The following is a 27,755-nucleotide window of genomic DNA, read 5'->3' on the forward strand; positions in this document are numbered from 1 at the left end:
GCTAAAAAGTGGTTTCAGTCATATCTCAATAATAGGAAACAGGTAGTAGAAATTGCAACAACAAACAGTAAAAACCAAAGTATTGTTTACAGATCGGATATTCAGACTGTGCCAATAGGGGTACCACAGGGGAGTGTTCTAGGACCTCTCCTATTTCTTCTTTACATAAATGATATCAAGATTCCAGTAAATGGTACTCATATAACCCTGTTTGCGGATGACACAAACATTGTAGTAACTGACATAAACTGGGTATTGCCAACATCTGCAACCAGAGTTATAGAATATTTGCAAAATTGGTTTGAAGTGAACAAATTAACCATAAATATCTCTAAAACTAATTATATCCATTACAGGAAAGCAAAGTCACACTCTGATCTAGATCTTAGAATACAAAATAAGGAAATTGTGAGAGTTGCTACCACAAAATTCTTAGGTTTACATATAGATGAAAATTTAGACTGGAAATCCCATATCCTGTATCTCTCGCAAAAGTAAGCTCTGCTTGCTTTGCTTTACGCGTTATTAGCTTTGTATGTAGTAGGGAATGTAGCAGAGCTGTTTACTTTGCTTATATACATTCTGCTATTACCTATGGCCTCATCTTCTGGGGTCATAGTAAGAAAAATCTCAAAACCATCTTCACTCTACAAAAACGAGCTGTTAGAATAATTACCAACAGCTCAAGGCTAACTCCTTCAAAGCAATTATTTAAACAGCTGAATATTGTACCCCTACCATGCCTCTATATACAGAAAAGCGTAATTAATGTAAAACGAAATATTAACAATTTCCAATCCAACTCGGATCTACATACTTACAACACAAGCAAGTGCAATGACAGTCATATAAAAAGAGTTAACAAGGCTTTGGCGCAGAAACAAACAAACATACAAGGAAGCAGACTGTATAACAAACTACCGGAAAAGATAAAAGAAATAAAAAAATTGTCTTCATTTAAAGAAGCAGTATTCATATTTTTAATGACCAACTGCTATTATAGTGTAAAAGAATACCTGGAATAGCTTCATACTAAACAATTATAGTGATGTACTCTGTGCCAATAGTAATTTTTATCTGACTGTTGCTATGATCTAAATAAATAATATGTACAAAAGTGCTAGAATTGTATGTGTTATATCTAAATGTCAACTGTGTATTCCATGTAAAAAGTCTTTCTCATACATCAATGTAAATAATCAAAGTTGTACATGCTATTTCAATGTGGTCTGATGTTATGTAGTCCACTATGCACATCTGTATTTTGTATAGTATTGTTCACCCTATATGTGTGTATATATGTACTATGTATTTTTTGACGAAATCCATGCAATGTAAATTGTCTCTGGATGAATAAACTACTATTACTACTACTACTACTTAGTCAACTTCATTTATTGATCACAAACATGACACTTGACCAATTTCACCAGCAAGTCCCACAACTGCAAGAATTTTATAGTAGTAGCTCTGTAATCCCCAGTGTTGCAGGTTAAGACTACTCGTAAGCTACTTTGTCATACCCATTGCTAATGCCGTTTTTATAAACAGAAAACAAACCTGTTTCCACAAATAACACAGCAAACTAACAATTTCAAATTGAAAAATAAATTTGTAGGCACTGATAACTACCACTCCAATAACTCATAAACAATCTAATAAGCTAACAATCCACTGACTACTGACATTGTAGCATGCCAAAGAAACTTCAAAACACTGAAATCCACCACTTGAGAGCACCAGCATATACTGCAAAATTATCCATTTCAAACATCCCACCCAACCACAATGTTACGTAGAACAAGACTTATGTCACAAGCCAAAGCTGACAGTGGACATTTCAGTTGACTACAGCACGCCACAAGTCACTTACCACAGAGCCACGTTTAATACATACCTCATTTGTTTCCTCTTTCTCTGTCCAGTTAGCGTTTTTGTGGTTCATGATTGCACTTCTAAGTAGCTAAGGAAAAAAAAAAGGAAGCAGATAGAAACATTCACATTCGCCTTCCATTGTTACTATGAAATATAGGTCAAAGGTAATATCAGTGCAAACTGGTAGCAGCAATTGAGCCAATACACATGAAATAAATTTGACACAGGCTGAGGAACAAAGAGTCGACAAATGACTGTTGCTGTTTCTTCATAGCACTAGCTTATTGTATACTGTCTTACTGTGAATATTACAGGTGACATACCTAGTTCCTATATTTTTTTCACATTAGCATTACGACCAACCAAAGTAACTAGTACTTTAAAGCAAATTTGCCATTTATTACAGCCAACCTCAGTTCTACAGCTAAAGAATGGAAGATTAAAAGGGAACTTGAGCCTAATGTTATTTCCTCCATCAATGCTTGTGGATGTATCTTGAGGATACCTCAATGATACCATAATCAAAGAGGCTTATAATCATATTGTGATCAATATATGTAAGAGTATAATAAATTTTTATTTCTTAATCTCACAGGCTGCACTCGGCATAATTAAGCTAGAAAATCACCCGTCGTTCCCTATCTCTTAACTGCATTTAATATCAGGCTGACGGGAACAAAATGAAAACCTACCCCTAAAGATTGTTCGCCACATTTTATTGGCCAATTTAATATGCATTTTAACGCAACTACTTCTTTATAAATTCCTAGTCCATATCCAAAGTGACGAACCCAAATCGGAGCTACTATTGCCATGCTGAGATCTTTCAGTTCATTAAATGAAGACATACTATAATATCTAAACATAGCACTGTGCAGAAATCATACTTGATCGTCATAAATATTTAACACTGATTAATTCCACTAAGAAAGCTGATTTGGCGAAGTGACTTCCTCTTTACTGGACTCACAGTGAACCTTCTGTTGAGCTCTGAAGTTGTGTGATGCTTTTTGGCAGTGAAAATTGCGCTTACTCAGTAGCGCTTCCTGGAGGAATTACATTTTTCACATCCTTCCACAAAACTTCTCACATGATACTACATTAAAAACCGTAAGTTACCGCAGACTGCTGTCAACACATGATTTACTGAATTATGGAGTAGGACGAATAATGAAAGCATACTGAAAGTTCACAGCCACAGTAATTGCAGCAGGATAAATACATTCCACAGTATTGCCATTCATCTCAACATAATCCTGGCATAATGTAGTAATGACAGACGCTTGAATTGTTTGTGCAAGGCCGGCCGGAGTGGCCGTGCGGTTGTAGGCGCTACAGTCTGGAGCCGAGCGACCGCTACGGTCGCAGGATCGAATCCAGCCTCGGGCATGAATGTGTGTGGTGTCCTTAGGTGGTTAGGTTTAATTAGTTCTAAGTTCTAGGCGACTGATGACCTCAGAAGTTAAGTCGCATAGTGCTCAGAGCCATTTGAACCATTTGTTAGTGCAACGGCTACCTTCATAAACATCACTACATCACATAGTGACAGTAACTCAAAACAACCATACTGTAATATATTGAATGTACAGTATTTAACATTGACTTCCACCGAAGAGGCATACACAGGTAGCGATTTTATCCAACAGACGGAAATAGCAATCAGATGACAACACGGTATACATACAAGTCGACCTCTCATTTTTCATACATTGTGAACAGCACAAGTTCTAAAATACTTGCTAAAAAGTTAATTACCCACGATCGCAATTCGATAATTTACAAACGCTTTGAACAGAACACAGGTGTTTCATTGTGATAAACAATTCCTGAAACAAGTACGTAGGAAATTCTTATGGTATCACAAATCATCACCAAAGGCGTGAATAGTTAATTATGAATAAAATCGAGTTCAAGTGCGCCCAAAACACTAAACCCAGGGTACTACGCGTAGCTACAAAGGCATCATCACAAGATTTTTTCGCAAACTCCTTCACTCGTCGAAATAATAATATAAATGCTGAATTATTAATTTAGTTCCAAAATAAAGATTCCTTTTTTGCATCATCTATGTTTTTAATCTCTAATCACTTTTTCTTTACCTGGAGATGGTGCAGGTTCCTTTGAACAGTTGCCAGCGGGCTCGTGCGCAAAGCAGAATTCGCGTACGAGCAGTGCCTTCTCCTGCTTCTGGCTACTTGTACCGTGGCTCTTTGCTCATGCTGTATGAGCAGTAGCAGAGCAAGTGCCAAGCAGGCAAATGCCACCGGGAATTTTTTTTTTTTTGCGCGCTCAAGATGCCAGTTTCGCGCATGCGCAGAACAATCTGAGTTACACAGGCTGTTGCGGGGAGGGGGGCATTCCCCATTTGACCCGCGTATACCTGTATGTTGTAACGCGCCGACTGGCGGTACCGAAGATCGAACTTATACAACGACAATGGGTCGTACTGTACCAACGTCGCTATACCGTTAATGTATGGCTTGCTGAGGCGCAAAATACTTGGGCGAACCAATCGACCACTACAGCTTTAATTAGGTACAGTTTTTAATTTCACAGTATATGTTATGACTGTGGATCGCTATCTGATTTTAGAAGATTCCAGTCGTAGTAGAGCGCCTGGCGACTACTCAGGTCTAGTTCGCACCGTAATCGGACTCTCACGGAACAAACTGAGGATAGATCACCCTTAGTATCTATCATTACTACTGCGGCAATCTCAACCATTGAGACTCTCGTTATCTAAGCTACTGGTCGAATCCAAGCATCAAATCAATTTAAATACAGTACCTGTTTATATTACGTCGAGATAAACGCAGCAAATAGCTTGCAATTGTTCTGCCACACAACGAAATTCTCACAACGCAGACTCTGGAGAAGACTCGTAACTTTTTAAGTACTTACCAAATTCCTATTCCATATGCCGTCGTGTTATGACCAGTTTGTATTAAGACGCTCCCACCAATATTGACAAGAATTGAAATAGTTTATGCTTCCACTAAATCTCTTTCCACTTAGCCCAGCGTTGCTATGTAACTAGTAGACGTCACGTACTTCACAGATTTAATAATCTTTGTCCTTGGTGTAATCGTTGGCCTTTCCGTAATAAATTACAACTTCAATTCTACTTGCATTTACTTAGACATTCTTTCCATCAATGAAATCGTTTTAACTTTTTAGAATATCTACCCTCTGTAGGTTTATCGTGATTCAACGCAATCAAAGAACTTTTGATTAGGCAAACTTACAAATACTAGCATATACTTGTGTCCTGCAACGCGGTATTAAGATCTCTAGAATTCACCCTTTCCTTTTCTCGTAATATATAATATACACCAGATACTAATTAAATACACGTAAGGTTTATGTTACCCCAAGAAAACTTGAATTTATTTTCTCTAGGTGTTTCAATACAATCTCAATCACGTAAATGAGTGAGTGCCATAAAAGACTACACCCCACAACACGGAAATTCAGTAATAAAAAAATTAAACAAAAACCACATCTGCTTCTGCCACTTTAAATCTAACCCTAAGTGACAATTTAAAACAATTCTGAACCTCTTCAGGCGTTGACAATACGCGACCCGCGAAGTTCCCTACTTGAATTGGGCCACTCGTCGCTTTGGCTAATCAAGTTTTTGTTTAGCTGCGTGCTGCTCGTAAAATGGTTCCTTTATTTTCTCGTCGCTTATCCACTCAACTACTGGTGCACTCTATCACAATATAGTGAAATAGTTCGTAATTATTCGAGCCAATTCTCGGTCCGCTGTAAAATAGTGGTATTTAAACAACAACTACATACATGTGTTCGAGGCTTTCCCTTCTCGACACACACCCCCACTTCAACAAAACGGCTTAGAGCCCAATTACCTCTGAGCGAGCCGCGACCACTAATCGTACAACACGGACAGGATATCGGTTCCACCGGTTCCCTACAGCTCAGCACCTACAATACTTCTCTTTCTAACCAGGCTCACGCTGGATTTACCACAGCAAACTTTACGATCGAAACTGTCCACAAGACGACAATCAATTGATAGCTCGTGCACCTAAAATCGCAAAAACCAGTCACTGTGTCACCAGCCACAGAATATCTGTATCTATATCTACATCTACATGATTACTCTGCAATTCACATTTAAGTGCTTGGCAGAGGGTTCATCGAACCACAATCATGCTATCTCTATACCATTCCACTCCTGAACAGCGCGCAGGAGAAACGAACACCTAAACCTTTCTGTTCGAGCACTGATTTCTCTTATTTTATTTTGATGATCATTCCTACCTATGTAGGTTGGACTCAACAAAATATTATCGCATTCGGAAGAGAAAGTTGGTGACTGAAATTTCGTAAACAGATCTCGCCGCGATGAAAAACGTCTTTGCTTTAATGACTTCCGTCCAACTCGCGTATCATATCTGCCACACTCTCTCCCCTATTACGTGATAATACAAAACGAGCTGCCCTTTTTCGCACCCTTTCGATGTCCTCCGTCAATCCCATCTGGTAAGGATCCCACACCGCGCAGCAATATTCTAACAAAGGACGAACGAGTGTAGTGTAAGCTGTCTCTTTAGTGGACTTGTTGCATCTTCTAACTGTCCTGCCAATGAAACGCAACCTTTGGCTCGCCTTCCCCACAATATTATCTATGTGGTCTTTCCAACTGAAGTTGTTCGTAATTTTAACACCCAGGTACTTAGTTGAGTTGACAGCCTTGAGAATTGTACTATTTATCGAGTAACCGAATTCCAACGGATTTCTTTTGGAAATCGTGTGGATCACCTCACACTTTTCGTTATTTAGCGTCACCTGCCACACCATACAGCAATCTTTTCTAAATCGCTTTGCAACTGATACTGGTCTTCGGATGACCTTACTAGACGGTAAATTACAGCATCATCTGCGAACAACCTAAGAGAACTGCTCAGATTGTCACCCAGGTCATTTATATAGATCAGGAACAGCAGAGGTCCCAGGACGCTTCCCTGGGGAACACCTGATATCACTTCAGTTTTACTCGACGATTTGCCGTCTATTACTACTAACTGCGACCTTCCTGACAGGAAATCACGAATCCAGTCGCACAACTGAGACGATACCCCATAGGCCCGCAGCTCGATTAGAAGTCGCTTGTGAGGAACGGTGTCAAAAGCTTTCCGGAAATCTAGAAATACCGAATCAACTTAAGATGCCCTGTCGATAGAGGTCATTACTTCGTGCGAATAAAGAGCTAGCAGCGTTGCGCAAGAACGATGTTTTCTGAAACCGTGCTGATTACGTATCAACAGATCGTTCCCTTCGAGATGATTCATAATGTTTGAATACAGTATATGCTCCAAAACCCTACTGCAAACCGACGTCAATGATATAGGTCTGTAGTTCGATGGATTACTCCTACTACCCTTCTTAATAATTCGTTGCTCAGCATTGGGAGGAAACAACTGTCACAGCCACATATATGAGCAGGGGCCTAACAGACTAAATAACCACGCTGCCTCCGAGAAGTGTACCCAAATTAAAATACTGGTACTACCAATCCAAACTCCTGTCCCTCTCCCGAGCCTTAACCGCCAGCTGCGGTGCCTCACTACACCACGCATTGGATCGCTCTACTATCAGACCTAGACGCACAGCGATATATCCACTTACAAGGGGAGGCCGCCAAATGTGAAATTCAGATTCGATTCATACTGCGCATAATAAAAGCTCATGGCCAGAGGTGTAATGTGGCAAAGCACCAAGATGCACTTCTCAGCCGTTGTCGAGAAAATCGACAGTTAAAAGAAACCGTTGGGGTGAAATACTGTCTACGATTAATAATTTTCTCCAGCTTCGTGGTGCAGCGGTAAGCGCTCGGGTTCGTAATCCAAAGGTCGCCGGATCGAATCTCGCGATATATATATATATATATATATATATATATATATATATATATATATATATATATATATATATATATATATATATATATATATATATATATATATATATATATATATATATATATATATATACTATTAATAAATTGCTGCCCGTATCTCGTGGTCGTGCGGTAGCGTTCTCGCTTCCCACGCCCGGGTTCCCGGGTTCGATTCCCGGCAGGGCCAGGGATTTTGTCTGCCTCGTGATGGCTGGGTGTTGTGTGATGTCCTTAGGTTAGTTAGGTTTAAGTAGTTCTAAGTTCTAGGGGACTGATGACCATAGATGTTAAGTCCCATAGTGCTCAGAGCCATTTGAAACATTTTTGAATGAATTGCTTATGCATGTTGGTGAAGGCGGATCGCTCTCCAATTGTACCGCCTCCATTTTTCCGTTTTTTTAACAGGGTGTACCAAAGCTCTCCCGTCCGCACCGATTTTCGACGATGTTATAAGTTGCGCAAGGGACCGTATCTACCTTCTTTCGCAGTTAGCAGGCAACTACGCTGTTATGCGGCGGCTCGTTTCGGCCCATTCAACATCTGTCCTTCAAGTGTAACGAGCGAGTAACGGCGTTTATATTTCATACCTGCCACAGCAAATTTGTGTTCGTGGGGTCTCTATTCTAATTCGAACGTTTGACTTACGCTATACGTATTCGTTTCGGAATATCGTTTCTACGTCTTCCGTTAACTATACGTGGTTAACATTATGAAGACAATAACATTTGTGAAATACAACTTTGTTTACGGAAAACATAATTATGTTCGAAGTCGCCAGTTTTTCCACGACAAACGACTTTCAACAACTTATTATATGCATAATTGTTGCAACTGATTGCCGGGAATTATATATATATATATATATATATATATATATATATATATATATATGAATTACAAAAAACAAATACAAAAAAAAGGTTGCATGGCGCGAGATTCGATCCGGCGACCTTTGGACTACGAACCCGAGCGCTTACCGCAGCACCACGACGCTGCAGGAAGCTATTAATCGTAGAGAGTATTTCACCGCAACGGTTTCTTTTAACAGTCGATTTTCTCGACAACGGCTGAGAAGTGCATCTTGGTGCTTTGCCACATTACACCTCTGGCCATGAGCTTTTATTATGCGCAGTATGAATCGAATCTGAATTTCACAATTGGCGGCCTCCCCTTGTTAGTCGGTGAGAAGTCTACATCGAAACTAACTATTTATGTCATACCATAGGAACCATGGAGGTAAGAATAAGGGGAGATGGCGCTACGTATCCCAGCCGTACTACGTTATGAAGCCATGGGGGCGTGGCTCGCCGCCATGACAATCTGACCGAAACATTGCCAGTGTGCTACAGCGCTGCGTGTACTACAGTCGCTAATTGCACCATATACGCATGTAACGTCATCAGATTGGTTGTTTCAAAGTTTTTGTTTAAAATAAAATCTCGTAAAGGCGAAATTCCGCGTTTGTTCTGATTAAAAATAGTTTTTAATGTAATATTACGAATAGCTAGTTTTCAATGTAAACGATACAATTTTGTTAATTCAGTAATAAACGTGTATCACAAACTAAGTAATAGAAACTGAAAACCAAGTTAGCTATACCCTCCCTCCAAAGCCCCATAAATACATCTTGTTTGTAATACGTACTGGGACATTTCAGTTACGTTACACTACTGGGAAACACTGTTCATTACCACCAATATTTACTGAAATACGGTACATAGAACGGCAAATCTACACAGTGTGCTGTTTAGGCCTATACTTTACCCCAGTTAATGTAGTGTTAGCTTTTAATTTGGTACATGATGAAGACAAAGTGAGTTACTCAACACTTCGGTTATCGACGATACGTACGTATTATACTGAAACGTGAACTTGAAAACTAAGAATTTAATTCTTTGAATTAACATACCTTTTGCAACTGTTTTGGGTGTGTAGGGAAAACTGATGGTACAGCATTTTCTCGGAGCCTTACTGTTGAAAGGGAAGTTCGGTCTATGTCCTCTTCTCGGAAATGCTGAGAACATATAGTGCTCCATTTAGACGCACGCCAATTCTTCCTCCTCACAGCATTCTCCCACAGAGCTTTCCGGCTTTCATTTTTAGGAGATCTAAAATCATGCAGGAGAAAAACACGCTATAGTACAAGTACCGATGTAGCACACGTTCATTCACAATGAAGTTGTAAAATCACACTTAACGAGGCAACTTACACATGAAATGTTATTCCCTTCGATTTCGCATCACAATCAGAACGATTCGTACATCCGAACACCACACAAGTCATGATAATAGCGCAAAATCCTTCCAAAAGCGAGCGACAAGCCGATGCACACAAGCTTACAGCACCAATGTTTTGGTCGGATTGAGATGGCTACCCTCGGCTTCACATAGCTTCGCAGCTGGGACGTCACGGCGTCTCCCTCTATTCTTACCTCCACGATAGGAACCATTTAAAATGAACAAACACGCAGCGCCACGCCAACTTTTGACAATTAATTAATTATTCGTTGCTGCTGTCGGTTCTCTACGACAGCGGCCGGCTACTGCGCGTCGCTCAGGCATCTCTGGACTCAGCGAAGGCGTGTTGTTGCATCGCTGAAGTCGCGCGCGCTCACCACCTATTTTTTCGCCGACGTTCGCGGCTCATCTACAACATATTTTTCTCTTAATACATCATACACGTGTATTTACAGTAACCACCAGATATTATTAAGTTATCGAGTAGGATGCTCAACACTAGTAAGGGCGAACATAACCCGTGCGTTTTGACACAGCACAATGTTTCCCGTTATTGCTGTTCTGTCTTCGTTTACAGTTCCCACGTCAAGTGGAAACAAAACAGATTTCTGTGGCTGGGAGTCGTCAAGTGAATTAATATACTTCCTCATAATCATGCAAGACTAAAGTTAGTAATTTCTATTTTCTGATTTTATAATATTTCCACGTTATTAACAGTCAACCATTAATCGTCTTAATGAAGTCTCTTTTGTCGGTTTGGTAGAGAAATTTGCTTACATTAATTTTTTTCCGCCAAGGCAGTGAAACTATTTTAAACTAAGTGTTTCATTCCACATTATTGGCTAGTTTCAACTTCGTTCAATTTCAAGCGTACATTTTGTGGCAGGAATGGCATTATACCATAATAAAGAGCCAAACATGAAATAATACAGTACTGGTAGAAGTTAGGTACTTTAGTGTGAATATGGAGATAGAAATGTGCACTTTGAGCCGAATTAAGGATTTTAGTAAAATTTAAGAAATTACGATGTTGTATACGTACGAACATACGTAAAAATTCACTTGAAGCTGACTAAGCAGGCAAATTTGGTCATTAGTTTTGAATTAAATACTTTGTTTCAAATATATTGATGACTGTATCAGAATTTTACAAATCTGCTTTATGTGAAACACTATCTTTTTCGATCACAAGACACTTGTCTAGTACTTCCTCTAGGTTTGACTTCATTTAATAATTTGTTTTGTTTACATCTTAAATTTATGGAATGCCCTTCTGTGCTAAATTGTAGACTTGCAGCATACCGTGTTTTATCGTTTTAACTCCCCACATGGATTTATATTTATTCCTGAATTGGAATATAAACTGTAAGTTGTACCGTTTCGTAGCCTCACAGACAACCTTGTTAGTTTTTTACACATTTTGAAATAGTCATGAAATAATTTACTGTCGGTTATTCAGGTGTAAGCTAATCGAGGAACTGTTTCTTTTATTTTTGCAAGAAATTTTTATTCCTTCTTTCTAGCTTTTTGCAGTGCTGTGTCGATGTACACCTGATTGGAAATGCTACATAACAATATTGAAGAGCACGAATAAAAAAATAAGTTCAAAATGGTTCAAATGGCTCTGAGCACTATGGGACTTAACTTCTGAGGTCATCAGTCCTCTAGAACTTAGAACTACTTAAACCTAACTAACCTAAGGACATCACACACATCCATACCCGAGGCAGGATTCGGACCTGCGGCCGTAGCGGTCGCGCGGTTCCGGACTGTAGCGCCTAGAACCGCTAGGCAAAAAAAAAAAAAAAAAGGGGCTGTGTTTAAGTCACGACACAGCAAAATGTTAGGGTACTTAGCTGCAGAGTCTAGTGGAATGAATGTTACGCCAAGAACGCTTCCTTATTTGCATTCCTTATGTGGGTAGAATATGATAAAACAGTTGCTCCAGGTACAACACCCTAGTCCTCTCAACAACTTGCTTCACAAAATGCTACTCACTGGTAGTTGTAAAACATTATAGTGACTTTATTCAAAACTATAGCGTATGCACTATTAATCTCGTGTCTCTCTCTCTGCTTATTATGCCAATGTGTTGTTCAACAAACAGTGTGACACTGCATTATAACCAAGTTATTCTATTACGGAAATCTAAGTGGATGGAGATGTGCAGTTGCTATTACAAACGTTGTAGTGCCAATAACGTAGAAAAATCTACCTAAATTCAACTGCCATGTAGTGTATGTTATTTTCACCATCTGTTCTAAAGCCAGTTTTCAGCATAATTCAGCAAATAAGACACGAGATTTCAAAAAAAAAAAAAAAACCAAAGAACCGAGGGCAACGCAGGTAAGGGGAACGTTTCACTACGCTGCAAAGTTATTCATAATTCACCACCGTTGATACAGCAGCAAGCAGAAACGCCTCGTGACACTTCTTTCTATCGACAACTCACAGCCAAGCCAGTTACCAATGTATATCAGGTGTTTCAGTTCTCTACAATGCTCTCATAGCCCTCTTGCTCTTTCCAACGTGTTTTATTCTTCCACCCTAAGTATTAGTTTTGTTATTGTTGTAGTCTTCAGTCCAGAGACTGGTATGGTCCAGATCTCCATGCTACTCTATCCTGTGCAAGCTGCTTCATCTCACAGTACCTACTGCAACCTACATCCCTCTGAATCTGCTTAGTCTATTCATCTATTAGTCTATGATTTTTACCCTCCATGCTGCCCTCCAATACTAAATTGGTGATCTCTTGATGCCTCAGAACATGTCCTACCAACTGATTCTTTCTTCTGGTCAAGTTGTGCCACAAATTCATCTTCCCCCCAAATTCTGTTCAGTGCCTTCTCATTAGTTATCTGATCTACACATCTAATCTTCAGCATTCTTCTGTAGCACCACATTTCAAAAGCTTCTAGTCTCTTCTTGTCTAAACCATTTATCGTCCATGTTTCACTTCCATACATGGCTCGCTCCATACAAATACTTTCAGAAAAGACTTCCTAACACTTAAATCTATACTCGATGTTAACAAATTACTGTTCTTCAGAATCGCTTTCCTTGCCATTGCCAGTGTACATTTTATATCCTCTCTACTTCGACCATCAGTAGTTATTTTTCCCCCTAAATAGCAAAACTCTTTTACTACTACTAGTTTTACAGTACAAAATCTTAAACATGACTGTGATTCAGCAACTGTATAAATCTGAAGAGGTGGAAAAAAAAAAATCAGCCAACAAGTTGCAGAGCAAAGGTTTATTTAGCCCTTGGCCAAGGTTTCGATATAAAAATATCTTCTTCAGATGGAGTGGGCCTTGCTACATCACATGATGGTAAATACATTAGCTGAGGCCCAGCGGATCTTGTTATATATAAGATTGATATAAAAACCAGAAAACACCTGCCATGGCTTAAGACAACCAGACTGCATTCAGTATACATCAGAATAAGTGCGCAAACGTAAAGGCTCTGGTCTATGTAAAATTGTAGCAGTAGTTCAAAGAATAAAATATTTCTTTAACGTAAGTATTCATCACGCCATGCCTCTGGCTCTGGCATGGTTAATGCCTACATTACGCAAATAGGTCAATAACTAAATAAGCCTTTGATTTGCAACTGGTTGGTCGATATTTTCAATCTCTTCTTATAGTACTTACAAGTTAGTAGCAGACTATAGCCAGAAACCATGATTATTGGGCTCGTACGTTACCTATCAGAAGCACAGACCAAATTGTGAACCGTTAATTCAAATGCTCACAAGAATACCAGGGTCGTTCACAAAGTAAGTTTCGTTTGGTTATATAAAACAAACGTGTACAGATACAGAAAAAATATTTCTTGTACAAAAATCTACAACTGTTAAACTACGAGGGTCACTCCAAAAGAAATGCACACTATTTTTGTAAATATACAGTTTTCATTCTGTGTGAAAGTTTTGCAGTGTGTAGATACATCGTTCCCGCTTGTTTTCAAACTTAGTTCACCCCGTTCCCATGAGTGGCGTCGTCACAGCATGTCTTGGCTGCTACACTTGACGTTCGTGAGAATCAACGTGCTGTCATAGAATTCCTGTGCTGTGAAACGAGACAGTGGGAAACATCCACAAGAGGTTGAAAAAGGTGTATGGAGAGGCTGCTGTCGATCGCAGTACAGTTAGTCGGTGGGCAAGCAAGTTACATGATGAAAGGGGGCACTGCAATATTGAGGATTGTCCTCGCAGCGGCAGGCCTCGTACTGCACACACTCCAGACAATGTGCAGGGAGTTAACGAATTGGTGACTGCTGACAGACGCATCACAGTGAACGAATTGTCACGCTACGTTGGGATAGGGGAAGGAAGTGTTTGCAGAATACTGAAAGTGTTGGCGTTAAAAGAGGTTTGTGCCAGGTGGGTTCCCAGGATGTTGACAGTGGCTCACAAAGAAACAAGAAAAACGGTATGCAGCGAACTTTTTGAACAGTGCGAGAATGGTGGAGATGAATTTCTTGGAAAAATTGTGACAGGTGATGAAACATGGCTCCATCATTTTTCACCAGAGACGAAGAGGCAATCAATGGAGTGGCATCATGCAAATTCACCCGAGAAAAAAAAAATTGAAAACCACACCTTCTGCTGGAAAAGTTATGGCTACAGTGTTTTTCGATTCCGAAGGACTCTTGCATGTGGACACTGTGCCAAGTGGAACCACCATAAATTCTGATGCATATGTGACGACACTGAAGAAACTTCAAGCTCGACTGAGTCACGTTCGACCACATCGGCAAAAGCAGGATGTTTTGCTGTTGCCGACAACGCATGGCCACATGTCAGTCAAAAAACAGTGGAAGCGAACACAAAACTCGGATGGACACCACTGAAATTTGTTGAACCTGGCGTCCTTTTATTTTCTCCTGACTAATAAACCCCATCACAAGCTTATATTGGAGCGAAACTCATGCCTGCTTTTAGATGCTATTGATTACCACTTGCCTGAAAATTGTAGCTGATAGCCATAAATAACATGTAGGAATCATATTGGCAGTCTTTCAAATTAAGCAGCAGTTCGACAACCTGGCGACTGTGACAGAACCTGGTTTGGTTTCATTATTGAGAGAGAATTTTTAGGAGTTCTCTAGTAGGTTCTCTTTGCCACTGTGTAGCGCTAGTTTTTCTAACGTTGGATTCCTCACTCTGAAACATATAACGGCACACACAAGAGACCTTCCCTCAGACTCAGGACAAGAACACACTACTGACAAGGAACCAAAACCGAGCGAGGTGGCGCAGTGGTTACCACACTGGACTCGCATTCGGGAGGACGACGGTTCAATCCCACGTCCGGCCATCCTGATTTAGGTTTTCCGTGATTTCCCTAAATCGCTCCAGGCAAATGCCGGGATGGTTCCTGTGAAAGGGCACGGCCGACTTCCTTCCCTAATCCGATGTTTGGTCTCTTTCTCCAAAACCAACCAACCAACCAAGAAACCAAAACTGCACTGGTGACCGACATTTTTATCCCAACCTATCTAACTCAGACATACCAAACGAGATGAGAACTGGGACGAGATCTCTGGCCATTCTTAGAAAATGCCTGGTTGGAAAAAGCTCGGGTAAAGAGGCGCGCGGACAGCCTGTCATGCCACACTCTCTGCCTTCGACACTTCAGCCAGCCACTCTGAGGGTCAGCTTGGGCATGGTGTGGGCCCTTTGTGCCACAGAGAGCCGTTTCAGCTGACAAGGGAACCTCCCCATCTCACCCCCCTCAGCTTTAGTTATAAGTTGGCACAGTGAATAGGCCTTGAAGAACTGAGCACATATCAATCGAGAAAACAGGAAGAAGTTGTGTGGAACTATCAAAAAAATAAGCAAAAAATACAAACTGAGTAGTCCATGGGTAAGATAGGCAACATCAAGGAGAATTTAACTTGAGGCCCGCCGTGGTCCTGTGGTTAGCGTAAGCAGCTGCGGAACGAGTGGTCCTTGGTTCAAATCTCCTCTGAAGTGGACGCCGGCACGGTAGCTCAGCGTGTTCGGTCAGAGAGCCGTAAGGCCTCTGTAATAAAAAACTGAGAGGAAGGATCAACCACCGAACTTGAACTGGATGTCTTGCGACGTCCGGAACGACCAAACACAACGATCAATAACGAACAAAATGCAAAAAGAAAAAAAGTGGAAAATTTAATTTCTTTATTTTCGAAAAGTTATGATCTATCTGTTCGTTCATTGACGTCTCTGTTCACTGTAATAAGTTTAGTGTCTGTGTTTTGCGACCGCACCGCAAAACCGTGCGATCAGTAGACGAAAGGATGTGCCTCTCCAATGGGAACGGAAAACATTTGATCTTAAGGTCATAGGTCAATCGATTCCCCCACAGGAAAACACGTCTGATATATTCTATACGACACTGGTGACGGCATGTGCGTCACATGACAGGAATATGTTGTCGACCCACCTAACTTGTACACTTGGCGAATGGATAAAAAGATTCTTCTACCTTGCCCGATTTAGGTTTTCTTGTGGATGTGATAATCACTCCCAAAAAAGTGATGAAAACATAAAGAGTTTGTCACATAAACGGCAACAAATGAATGCAACAGTTTCACAGTCGCACAGTTTTCCCTGTGTTGTGTCAAAACATATGTTTTTAACGTTTTCAAATTTTTCCGTGTGCAGATCGTCAAATCCTGCATATGTCCAAGCAAATATGAACACGTCCTGTAATTTTGGAGAGCGAAGTTGATTGTGTGTGAGTGCCTGAACTTTGATAATTGTCTGAAAATAAAAAATTAAAATTTTTGCTCGAGGGGTTTTGAACGCAGGACCTCTTATTCCGCAGCTGTTCACGCTAACACGGGACCACGGCGCGCCTGAGCCTATAATATTTATGATGTTGCCATCTTGTGCATGGACTACTCAGTTTCTATGTTTTGCTTATTTTTTTCGTGGTTCCGCACAACTTCTTCCTGTTTTCTCGATCGATCTGTGTTCAGTTTTTCAAGGCCTATCCACTGTGCCAACTTATAACTAAATCTGAGGGGGGTGCGATGGGGAGGTTCCCCTGTGAGAACCTGTCGCCAGCTATGAGGTCACTGGACGTGGACAACGGCAGCCGACCTGTCTCATCGGCACTGCACGTGTTGCCATCACCATCACTGCCCGCCTCACCAAGTTCAGTGAATTCTGGTCGGGGGAGTAACATCGAACGGTTTGTCTCTTTACCTTTTCAAGGGGCACATGCCTTTCAGTTCTCACATTTATTAGAGAGGTATACCTCTGTTTTTAAGGCTGAAATGAATCAAATCAGGACGGAAACATTTCTGTTAATGCTGTAAGCTTATTTGTCCGTCGCTGTCATAGAAGACCGCAAACCTTCTTTCCTTCCCGTCTGGGCAAGCTGTGCAGTGGCTAGAGTACATGTAAAGCTTGTGGGGCCAAGGTAAATGCTAGCTACAATGAAGTCGATAATTTGATTGTAATACTGGCATTTTAATTTGATATCCCCCCACGACTGACAAAATTTACAATAAAAATGTGAATTTCTTTGCCCACCCACACACGCCTGAGAATGGCACATTAACAATGTTCAATTACGCGCCCCTATTACCGGCAGCTGCGTTGATAAATACTCGGCACCTCGCAAGGATAACTACCAGATCAAAAATACTAGGTAAGTTGTTGGAAGTGGTGAAGCGTTGGTAAAAATCTCTCTTCTGAGCAAATAAAGAGCTCTAACCGCAGGACTCTGCACGGAACACGCGTTGGTGCAGTGCTGCTATGTTGTTGTTGTTGTGGTCTTCAGTCCTGAGACTCGTTTGATGCAGCTCTCCATGCTACTCTATCCTGTGCAAGCTTCTTCATCTCCCAGTACGTACTGCAGCCTACATCCTTCTGAATCTGCTTAGTTTATTCATCTCTTGGTCTCCCTCTACGATTTTTACCCTCCACGTTGCTCTCCAACACTAAATTTGTAATCCCTTGATGTCTTAGAACACGTCCTACCAACCGATCCCTTCTTCTGGTCAAGTTGTGCCACAAACTCCTCTTCTCCCCAATCCTATTCAACACCTCCTCATTAGTTATGTGATCTACCCATCTAATCTTCAGCATTCCTCTGTAGCACCACATTTCGAAAGCTTCTATTCTCTTCCGGTCCAAACTATTTATCGTCCATGTTTCACTTCCATACGTGGCTACACTCCACACAAATACTTTCAGAAACGACTTCGCGACGCTTAAATCTATACTCGATGTTAACAAATTTCTCTTCTTTAGAAACGCTTTCCTTGCCATTGCCAGTCTACATTTTATATCCTCTCTACTTCGACCATCATCAGTTATTTTGCTCCCCAAATAGCAAAACTCCTTTACCACTTTAAGTGTCTCATTTCCTAATCTAATACCCTCAACATCACCCGAGTTAATTCGACTACATTCCATTATCCTCGTTTTGCTTTTGTTGATGTTCATCTTATACCCTCCTTTCAAGACACTGTCCATTCTCTTCAACTGCTCTTCCAAGTCCTTTGCTGTCTCTGACAGAAGTACAATGTCATCGGCGAACCTCAAAGTTTTCATTTCTTCTCCGTGGATTTTAATACCTACTCCGAACTTTTCTTTTGTTTCCTTTATTGCTTGCTCAATATACAGATCGAATAACATCGGGGATAGGCTACAACCCTGTCTCACTCCCTTCCCAACCTTACATTTCCCTTCCTTAAATTTCAGCTAATTGGCACTAATAAACTTTTTTTGAGGTTGAAACTTTATCAATGGTGTCGCGCTCATTCAGTTTAGTAGAACGATAGACAGTACTAGCTACGCTACTGTTTATAGTTTTAAAAGAAAGGAGAGCACATATCTGTTTTTCTTTTGAGAAATGTCCGTACTTCAGTCGTCAGTGTTCTCAATCCAGAGGCACGAGTGACGCTCCCTCACAGCACTACGATATCGTGAACCACCGAACACGTGTGCCCCCTTCCCACTACATTTCTGCATTGAAAACGCTGAGATATAGCCGCGCTACGAAGAAGGAAGGAAGAAGAGGAAAGATCAGCAGGTTTGTCCAAACTGTGCCCCTGGGGCGCCAGCGCCCGCGATCCCCCTCGGCCAGCGCCCCGGGCGAATTCGTGTGTTGTCGCAGTGGCCGAGCCGTGCCGCTCAGCTGGCCGTGCAGACCGCAAGCCGAGCCTCGCCATGCCGCTGTACGCAAATATTGCAACAGATAAAAATTTATTTTGCGACCACACGTCGCTGTCCTTTTCAGCGGAACTGGGGGGGAAACGCATCTAAAACTAATCTTTTGTGTTAGTTTTTTATTTGAGTTTCAATCAATGGAACAATTAATTGTTAAAGTGATAAATGTGTTTTAAAAACAGGATTGAACAAAATTAATTGTATGTTCTTTTTTCTGGCGTGGTACGAGCAGGAAACAGGTGGGCAAAGTTTGTGCGCAAGTTACAAATGATCGTTGAGAATTGGGAAAGCAGGGAAACCCTTTGCAGCTGGGAATCTCAAATGGCTCTGACAAGGGAACCTCCCCATCGCACCCCCCTCAGATTTAGTTATAAGTTGGCACAGTGGATAGGCCTTGAAAAACTGAACACAGATCAATTGAGAAAACAAGAAGAAGTTGTGTGGAACTGTGAAAAAATAAGCAAAATATACAAACTGAGTAGTCCATGGCAAGATATGCAACATCAAAGACCGTGGTCTCGTGGTCACGTGAGCAGCTGCGGAACGGAAAGTCACCGGTTCAAATCTTCCATCGAGTGAAAATTTTAATTTTTTATTTTCAGTTTATGTGACAAACTCTTATGTTTTCATCACTTTTTTGGGAGTGATTATCACATCCACAAGGAAACCTAAATAGGGCAAGGTAGACGAATCTTTTTACCCATTCGCCAAGTGCACAAGTTAGGTGGGTCGACAACATATTCCTGTCATGTGACGCACATGCCGTCACCAGTGTCGTATAGAATATATCAGACGTGTTTTCCTGCGGAGGAATCTGTTTACCTATGACCTTGCGATCAAATGTTTTCGGTTTCCATTGGAGAGGCATGTCCTTTCGTCTACTAATCGCACGGTTTTGCGGTGCGGTCGCAAAACACAGACACTAAACTTATTACAGTGAACAGAGACCTCAATGAACGAACGGAAAGATAATAACTATGCAAAAAAAAAAAGAAAGTAAAACTTTCACTCGAGGGAAGACTTGAACCGAGGACTTCTTGTTCTGCATCTGGTCACGCTACCACAGGACCACGGCGCTCCTAAGCTTACGTTCTCCATGATGTTGCCTATGTGGCCCATGGACTACTCAGTTTGTATATTTTGCTTATTTTTTCACAGTTCCACACAACTTCTTCCTGTTTTCTCAATTGATCTGTGCTCAGTTTATCAAGGCCTATCCATTGTGCCAACTTATAACTAAATCTGAGGGTGGTGCGATGGGGAGGTTGCCTTGTGAGCACTATGGGACTTAACATCTGAGGTCATCAGTCCCGTAGAACTTAGAACCACTTAAACCTAACTAACCTAAGGACATCACACACATCCATGCCCGAGGCAGGATTCGAACCTGCGACCGGAGCGGTAGCGCAGGTCCAGACTGAAGCGCCCAGAACCGCTTGGCCACACCGGCTGGCTGCGAATCTCATCAAGGACTGCCTGGTGGACTCGGCGGCTTGTATTTGTCCACCAGACCTCACGGAAAAATTTGAAAAAATAGCTCTTTCGCCTCAAGCTGTTGCTCAGAGTCGAAGATATGGTCTCAGATGTGGAGCAGCAATTAATGGAGAGAGCGGCGAACTTCATTTCACTTTCTATCGCTCTTGACCAGTCCGCGGACGTTGCGGACATGTCTCAGCTCGTCATATTCATTCGAGGTATCGACGACAACCTGCGTGTCACCGAAGAATTTCTCGATCTTATACCATTAGAAGACACAACCACGGGTTTGGGTATATTTCTAGCCGTGGGAAACGTGTTAGAGTCAACGGGTTTAAAATGGGAACGCCTGATCAGTGTAACAAGGGATGGAGCCCCTGCGCTATGAGGGATAGGCACTGGATTCCTGGGTTACGGCCGGCCGGGACACACACGTCGCCAATTTAAAGAATTTCTGGCTGATATCGAAGCAGAATAGCCGGGCATCCCCTACCACACCGAAGTAAGATGGCTGAGCAGAGGAAAGGTGCTTCGTCGGTTTTTCTCCTTGAGGGGCGAAATAAATATCTTTTTGGATATGAAAGGACGTCCAGAAGAATTACTTTGTGATGCTTAGTGGGTGCCGAATTTGGCGTTTTTGAGTGCCCTTACTGGTCATTTAAATACTTTGAACAATTCACTCCAACGCGAAAATCACTATGTAGTTGAATTAGTGCAGACGATTCAAGCTTTTTTTTTAAAAAAAAAAAAAAAGGAAAAAAAATACTTATTTTGTGGGAAAAACAATTGCGCGAGAAGAACTGTGAACACTTTCCTGCACTAGACAGCATTACAGAAGAATTGGATTTTTCAGATTATGTTGCAATCATTTGCGAATTACAAGAACGGTTTGAAAACAGATTTTTGGAGACAAGTGAACTTCAATCGGCCTTAAATATATTTGTTAGCCCGTTTTCACTTCGGCAGAGGACGTCTCACAAGTGCTTCAACTAGAGCTGATTGACCTGCAGTGCGATATCCGCCTGAAGGACCGCTTTCCTATGTGTAAAACTTTGGATGACTTTTACAGCTGTCTTCCGTGAGAGAAATATCCTCTCTTGCACAAGCACGCGGCCTAAGTTCTTTCAATGTTTGGTTCCACGTATATCTGTGAGCGCTTTTTCTCTCTTTTAAAGCTTGCTAAAACTAAGAACCGTTCATTACTTGGCGATAAAAATTTCACTAATTCTTTGAGGTTATCAGTCTCAGGGAATATTGTACCAAACATTGAGAAAACCGTTTCGTCGAAAAAGAAAAAAGTGTAAAATGTTAATTGTCTTCTTTAACAATGTTGACTGTAAGAATTAAAGAGCTTTATAACCTTAAATCTATTTTTAATAAGTTTTCAAACTTGGTCGGTTAAAATTATTACGTACAAAACAGCAAACTAAGGATCCGATTTCTAAACTCTGAAAAGGGGTACAAAGAGATGTATACCGAACTATAACAGAAAATATTTACTTGTAACTGCTAACAGTAAGAATGAGACTTTATATCCCTTTCGTAAAGTTATTTCTATAATAGAATATTTGTGAATCTAGTTCATTTAAGAAACTGATATATTTTTCAGAAGACGCCTATTGTATATATGACGAGTGTGCATGTGCAGTACTAATAGAATGAATCTGTGGGTCAGAAAACAACTAAGATGTTCTTCGATTCTTCTTTTGGATATTGTTGTCTAAAGCTTTGCGTAGAAAAAATGGTTCAAATGTCTCTGAGCACTATGGGACCTAACGTCTATGGTCGTCAGTCCCCTAGAACTTAGAACTACTTAAACCTAACTAACCTAAGGACATCACACAACACCCAGTCATCACGAGGCAGAGAAAACCCCCGACCCCGTCGGGAATCGAAACCGGGAACCCGGGCGCGGGAAGCGAGAACGCTGCCGTACGACCACGAGCTGCGGACTTTGCATAGTAATTCTGCCACACGAACACTAGTTGTTACCTAAACGGTAAATGGTTTGCTCGTTTTACCGCTCATGGGCCTCTTTTACAGAGGTGCGCTTCCTCTGTTATTTTGTTTGCGTTGGATCCTTCGACCATAGATACTAGATTTATGGTCGAAGGTTGGATCTGACTGCGGGACAGTCCAGCGCAGAGCAGTGGTGTGCGGTTTCACTCGCTCCGCAGCTGTCTCTCTCTCTCTCTCTCTCTCTCTCTCTCTCTCTCTCTCTCTGTCCTATGGCGACACTAGCGACACACGGTCGCGGACGGGGCGCTGAACTACACTGCCTGGCGCTCGCGGGGCGCGGGGCCGCCCGCCGTGCGCAATTCTTGCATGAGCCTGTGCTTAGTGTATTCATCTCTTGGTCTCCCTCTACGATTTTTACCCTCCACGCTGCCCTCCAATACTAAATTTGTGCTCGCTTGATGACTCAGGACATGTCCTACCAACCAGTGCCTTCTTCTTGTCATCTTCGAAGACGATGGCGAAGACGTCGTCTCCAAGTCCGTACCGCTCGATGGCTGAAGGCGAAGTCCTCTCTCTCCACAATTCTCCCGTGTCACACGCGTACGAAAACGCGGCGGAAGAATACCCCGTTTCGGCCAATGTCGAACGCTCTATCATCGCCGAAATCCCTCCAACGGCTTTTCTGAGATCTAGCCAATGATCGAGTAGGTCATAAGGCCCCTAGGCAAACGAAACTCCCGTCTTCGCCACGTGTTGCCCAGCACAGGTGGCTCCCGATGCCGGGCTACCCCCAAAAGAGCCGTATTGTCCCGCGTTTCCGGTGACCGCTGCCTGCCGCCCACGGCGGCCCGGCGAGCTACGGCCAGCTGCAGACTTTACATTCCACAATTCCCAACTTCCGACGTTTTTCACCAACGCTTTAAGTTAGTGACTTAATCATGCAGAGATGCAGGGAATACTGCTCGAGAGTGCCTCATATTTATCATAATTCAACAGAGTCATGATATGATGCCCTTAACAGTCCCTTTACTATTAATACTAATGTTCGTAAATGAAAGGGAAGCAGTGGTTGGGAAGGGAGTGAGACAGGGTTGTAGCCTGTACCCGATGTTATTCAATCTGTATATCGAGCAAGCAGTAAAGGAAACAAAAAATAAATTCAGAGTAGGTATTAAAATCCATGGAGAAGAAATAAAAACTTTGAGGTTCGCCGATGACATTGTAATTCTGTCACAGACAGCAAAGGACTTGGAAGAGCAGTTGAACCGAATGGACAGTGACTTGAAAGGAGGGTATAAGATGAACATCAACAAAAGCAAAATGAGGATAATAGAATGTAGTCGAATGAAGTCGGGTGATGCCGAGGGAATTAGATTAGGAAACGAGACACTTAAAGTAGTAAAGGAGTTTTGCTATTTGGGGAGCAAAATAACTGATGATGGTCGAAGTAGAGAAGATATAAAATGTAGACTGGCAATGGCAAGGAAAGCATTTCTGAAGAAGAGAAATTTGTTAACATCGAGTATAGATTTAAATGGCAGGAAGTTGTTTCTGAAGGTATTTGTATGGATTGTAGCCATGTATGGAAGTGAAACATGGACGGTAAATAGTTTGGACAGGAAGAGAATAGAAGCCTTCGAAATGTGGTGCTACAGAAGAATGCTGAAGATTAGATGGATAGATCACATAACTAATGAGGAGGTATTGAATAGAATTGGGGAGAAGAGGAGTTTGTGGCACAACTTGACTAGAAGAAGGGATCGGTTGGTAGGACATGGTCTGAGACATCGAGGGATCACCAATTTAGTATTGGAGGGCAGCGTGGAGGGTAAAAATCGTAGAGGAAGACCAAGACATGAATACACTAAGCAGATTCAGGAGGATGTAGGTTGCAGTAGGTACTGGGAGATGAAGAAGCTTGCACAGGATAGAGTAGCATGGAGAGCTGCATCAAGCCAGTCTCAGGACTGAAGACCACAACGACAACAACAACAACAATGTTCATAAGCTAACGTGTAAGTACCCATGTCCTGGCACCTAACAATGCTTATTTCTGTAGTGTGTTTGAAACCTGTAATAGTGCTCTAAATAACAGGATTTCGTTTATAGACGATTAGATCTGTGGTGAGTTAAAAGCCAATGAGGGAAAATTACAAATATGGTTTGAGGCTTTTGTTATGGTGAATGAGAGAGTAAATGATGTTAATGATAAGTCAAATATCTAGGAAATGGTTCTCTAATCTGCAAGCACTCAGCTAGGAAAAGCAGAAGGTAAACAGCTTATGTCTATAGTAGAATCATTGAGAAGGGAAGTGAAATGTCGATTTGCACAGCAAAAATTCTTCTTGGAAAACCATTATAGGTTTTATGTGTCTACCATAGAAGATAATACGATTGCTTTTAATTGAGTTGGTGTGGTGGGCAGGCCAGTTTGAGTCGTTTGTGCTGCCACATCACAGTCATGTGATTCGTTTTACCCACTATAACAGAATCCAACACTTGTGATAGAATTAGTAGATCACCCCTTCCCGCAGTTAGGGTCGAGAGGTTATCAGCCAAGGGCAAGGCAAGAGATCGAGGATTAGATGAGCCCAGACAGTCTCAGACATAGTGTGAACTGCTCACTGAAGCTGTCAGAGCACCGCCGGCCGCGGTGGCCGTGCGGTTCTGGCGCTGCAGTCCGGAACCGCGGGACTGCTACCGTCGCAGGTTCGAATCCCGCCTCGGGCATGGATGTGTGTTATGTCCTTAGGTTAGTTAGGTTTAAGTAGTTCTAAGTTCTAGGGGACTTATGACCTAAGATGTTGAGTCTCATAGTGTTCAGAGCCATTTGTCAGAGCACCTGCCGTTTCTTATTTCGAGACTCAGTGAGAATCAGAAGTTTCCAGACAGTATACGTTATCGATAAGACAACCATGTTCCACTCAGGAATATTCATGTGCCAGAAATGGACTGGGAATGAAGAGCTTCAGTAGGTTATCTCACATACGGCTGCTCTACTGTCAGATTAAATTTCCATGATTTTTCCAGGTCTTTTCCAGAATTTTATTATATTTTTCCCAAATAGTATTTCCATGAGTTGGAACTGAATCTTGAGCATACTTTAAATATTCAATAATTTTGTCACTTTAAAAAAAAAAGCTGGTTTTATATGTTAAAGCAGAATTGAAAATATCTAACATACTTGGTCGAAGTGACATTTCAGCGCCGTCCGGGATTAGCCGAGCGGTCTAAGGTGCTGCAGTCATGGATTGTGTGGCTGGTCCCGGCGGAGGTTCGAGTCCTCCCTGGGGCATGGGTGTGTGTGTGTTTGTCCTTAGGATAATTTAGGTTAAGTAGTGTGCAAGCTTAGGGACTGATGACCTTAGCAGTTAAGTACCATAAGATTTCACACATTTTGACATTTCAGCATACCGCCAATTGGTAAAGTGAAAGATGTGTGCTTATTACTTAGGTAATTAATCACGAAAATGGCATGGTTAATCTTAGAGAGATAACCATTAAAAACACTGAAATCGTGTACTACATTTTAATAAAAGTTATACTAAACCTTGGTTAAAGAAGCATTAATGAATATTACTGCCATGTTTTAAGTGTAACAAAATAATTGAAATTCAAAACTTATCTTTCAACATACGATGGAAAGAAAATAGTGATGCGAAATAATGAAGCATGACTCACTAACATAGGCTTTGACAGATGGGGATATCGTGCATCTTGTGACGTCATTTGGTTAAAAACGGGACAGATTCTAACCGTGTTGTGGAACAAATACCTTGCTTCACATGACGTTACCTCGTTGCAAGATTCACGTATACAGAACATTTCGTCTGTGGCTCGACAAAAACTGTCCCGCAAGGGACTGGTGTAACAAGACATCGAAACCTAGCCTGAAAATTTTTTACACAGGAAGATAACAACGAAAGAAACGCACTGCCGAAATGTTAGCTGCTAAGAGGCACTGCAAGTATTTTGTACAAAATGTTGAAGTTACTCATTTTTTCCTCGCGAAGAACAGCTTACAACAACGGTTTGTACAGCTCTGCCCGCCTAGCTCGCGTCTCAGCGAATCACTCACGTAGCGCCGCATAGCGGAATTATCCGAAGTTCACAGACACCAATTTTAAACACCTAAGGCCTGGTTTACAATGGAGCGAATGTAAGTGAACATGTGCGAATGAGCATTTGCAGAAAATTCACTACCATTCGCTTGTATATGGGTTCAAATGGTTCAAACGGCTCTGAGCACTATGGGACTTAACATCTGAGTTCATCAGTCCCCTAGAACTTAGAACTACTTAAACCTAACTAACCTAAGGGCATCACACACATCCATCCCCGAGGCAGAATTCGAACCTGCGACCGTAGCGGTCGCGCGGTTCCAGACTGAAGCGCCTAAAACCGCTCGGCTACAACGGCCGGCTTGTATATGGGTAGAATCGTTTATAACAGAGGAAACGGAAGAAAACACGCCGTAGCGGACATTGCCTATGAACGCTGTGTTATTAGTTTATAGTTTCTGCAGCTAACATTCGGCATTCAGTGAGGATTATTTTGCACGGCGAGCGCACTGTTCTTGACGGAGTATGCAAAATCGTGCAGCGGAGGAAGAATTTAAGTGTCTCAATTTGCATGGAAGCGTGACATGCGTGGAAATTGTGCACTTTACATGGAATTGCATCTCCATCTCTCCTTAGCACTGGTCCAAAATTTTCCTTGTATGTCGGCTGCCATTTTTCCGTGGCTTCTCAGTAGCAATGAGGGGAAATTTATAAACGGAACACCGACGTCGAGGATTATCTCAACAGGTGACACAGCTACCGTCTCCACTACGTGTTGAGGTCTAATGGTCATATTCTTTTTTGTTTTGCTTTCTGAAACAAAAATGGTCTTGTGGCAAAGCGCGCACTTCGTGATCCAAATGGCGTGGGATCTAATCCCGTTCAGACCACATTTCCACTATGATTTTTAACTGGACATTCACTTCTCACAGATGCTGGAGTGGCCCCGAAAGACATGTGGTTCGGATTCCACGTTAAACTGCGGGTCTCGACTTTCCGATTAGGTAACTGGGGAAGGTTAGGAACATGTAAGTAGCTGCAGTGGCGTCAC

General features: G+C 41.7%; 1 protein-coding gene across 1 annotated transcript in view; it reads right to left on the bottom strand.

Moving 5' to 3' along the window:
* The window catches only part of LOC124719651, a 470,793-nt gene that overhangs the window by 115,305 nt on the left and 327,733 nt on the right, over positions 1 to 27,755 (bottom strand). The window contains exon 4 of the mRNA XM_047244864.1: positions 1,898 to 1,963. Within this exon, the coding sequence (XP_047100820.1) occupies positions 1,898 to 1,963 (66 nt within the window). The remainder of the gene's footprint in view (positions 1 to 1,897; positions 1,964 to 27,755) is intronic.

Source organism: Schistocerca piceifrons, chromosome 11 (assembly GCF_021461385.2).
Source record: "Schistocerca piceifrons isolate TAMUIC-IGC-003096 chromosome 11, iqSchPice1.1, whole genome shotgun sequence".
Lineage (NCBI taxonomy): Eukaryota > Metazoa > Arthropoda > Insecta > Orthoptera > Acrididae > Schistocerca > Schistocerca piceifrons.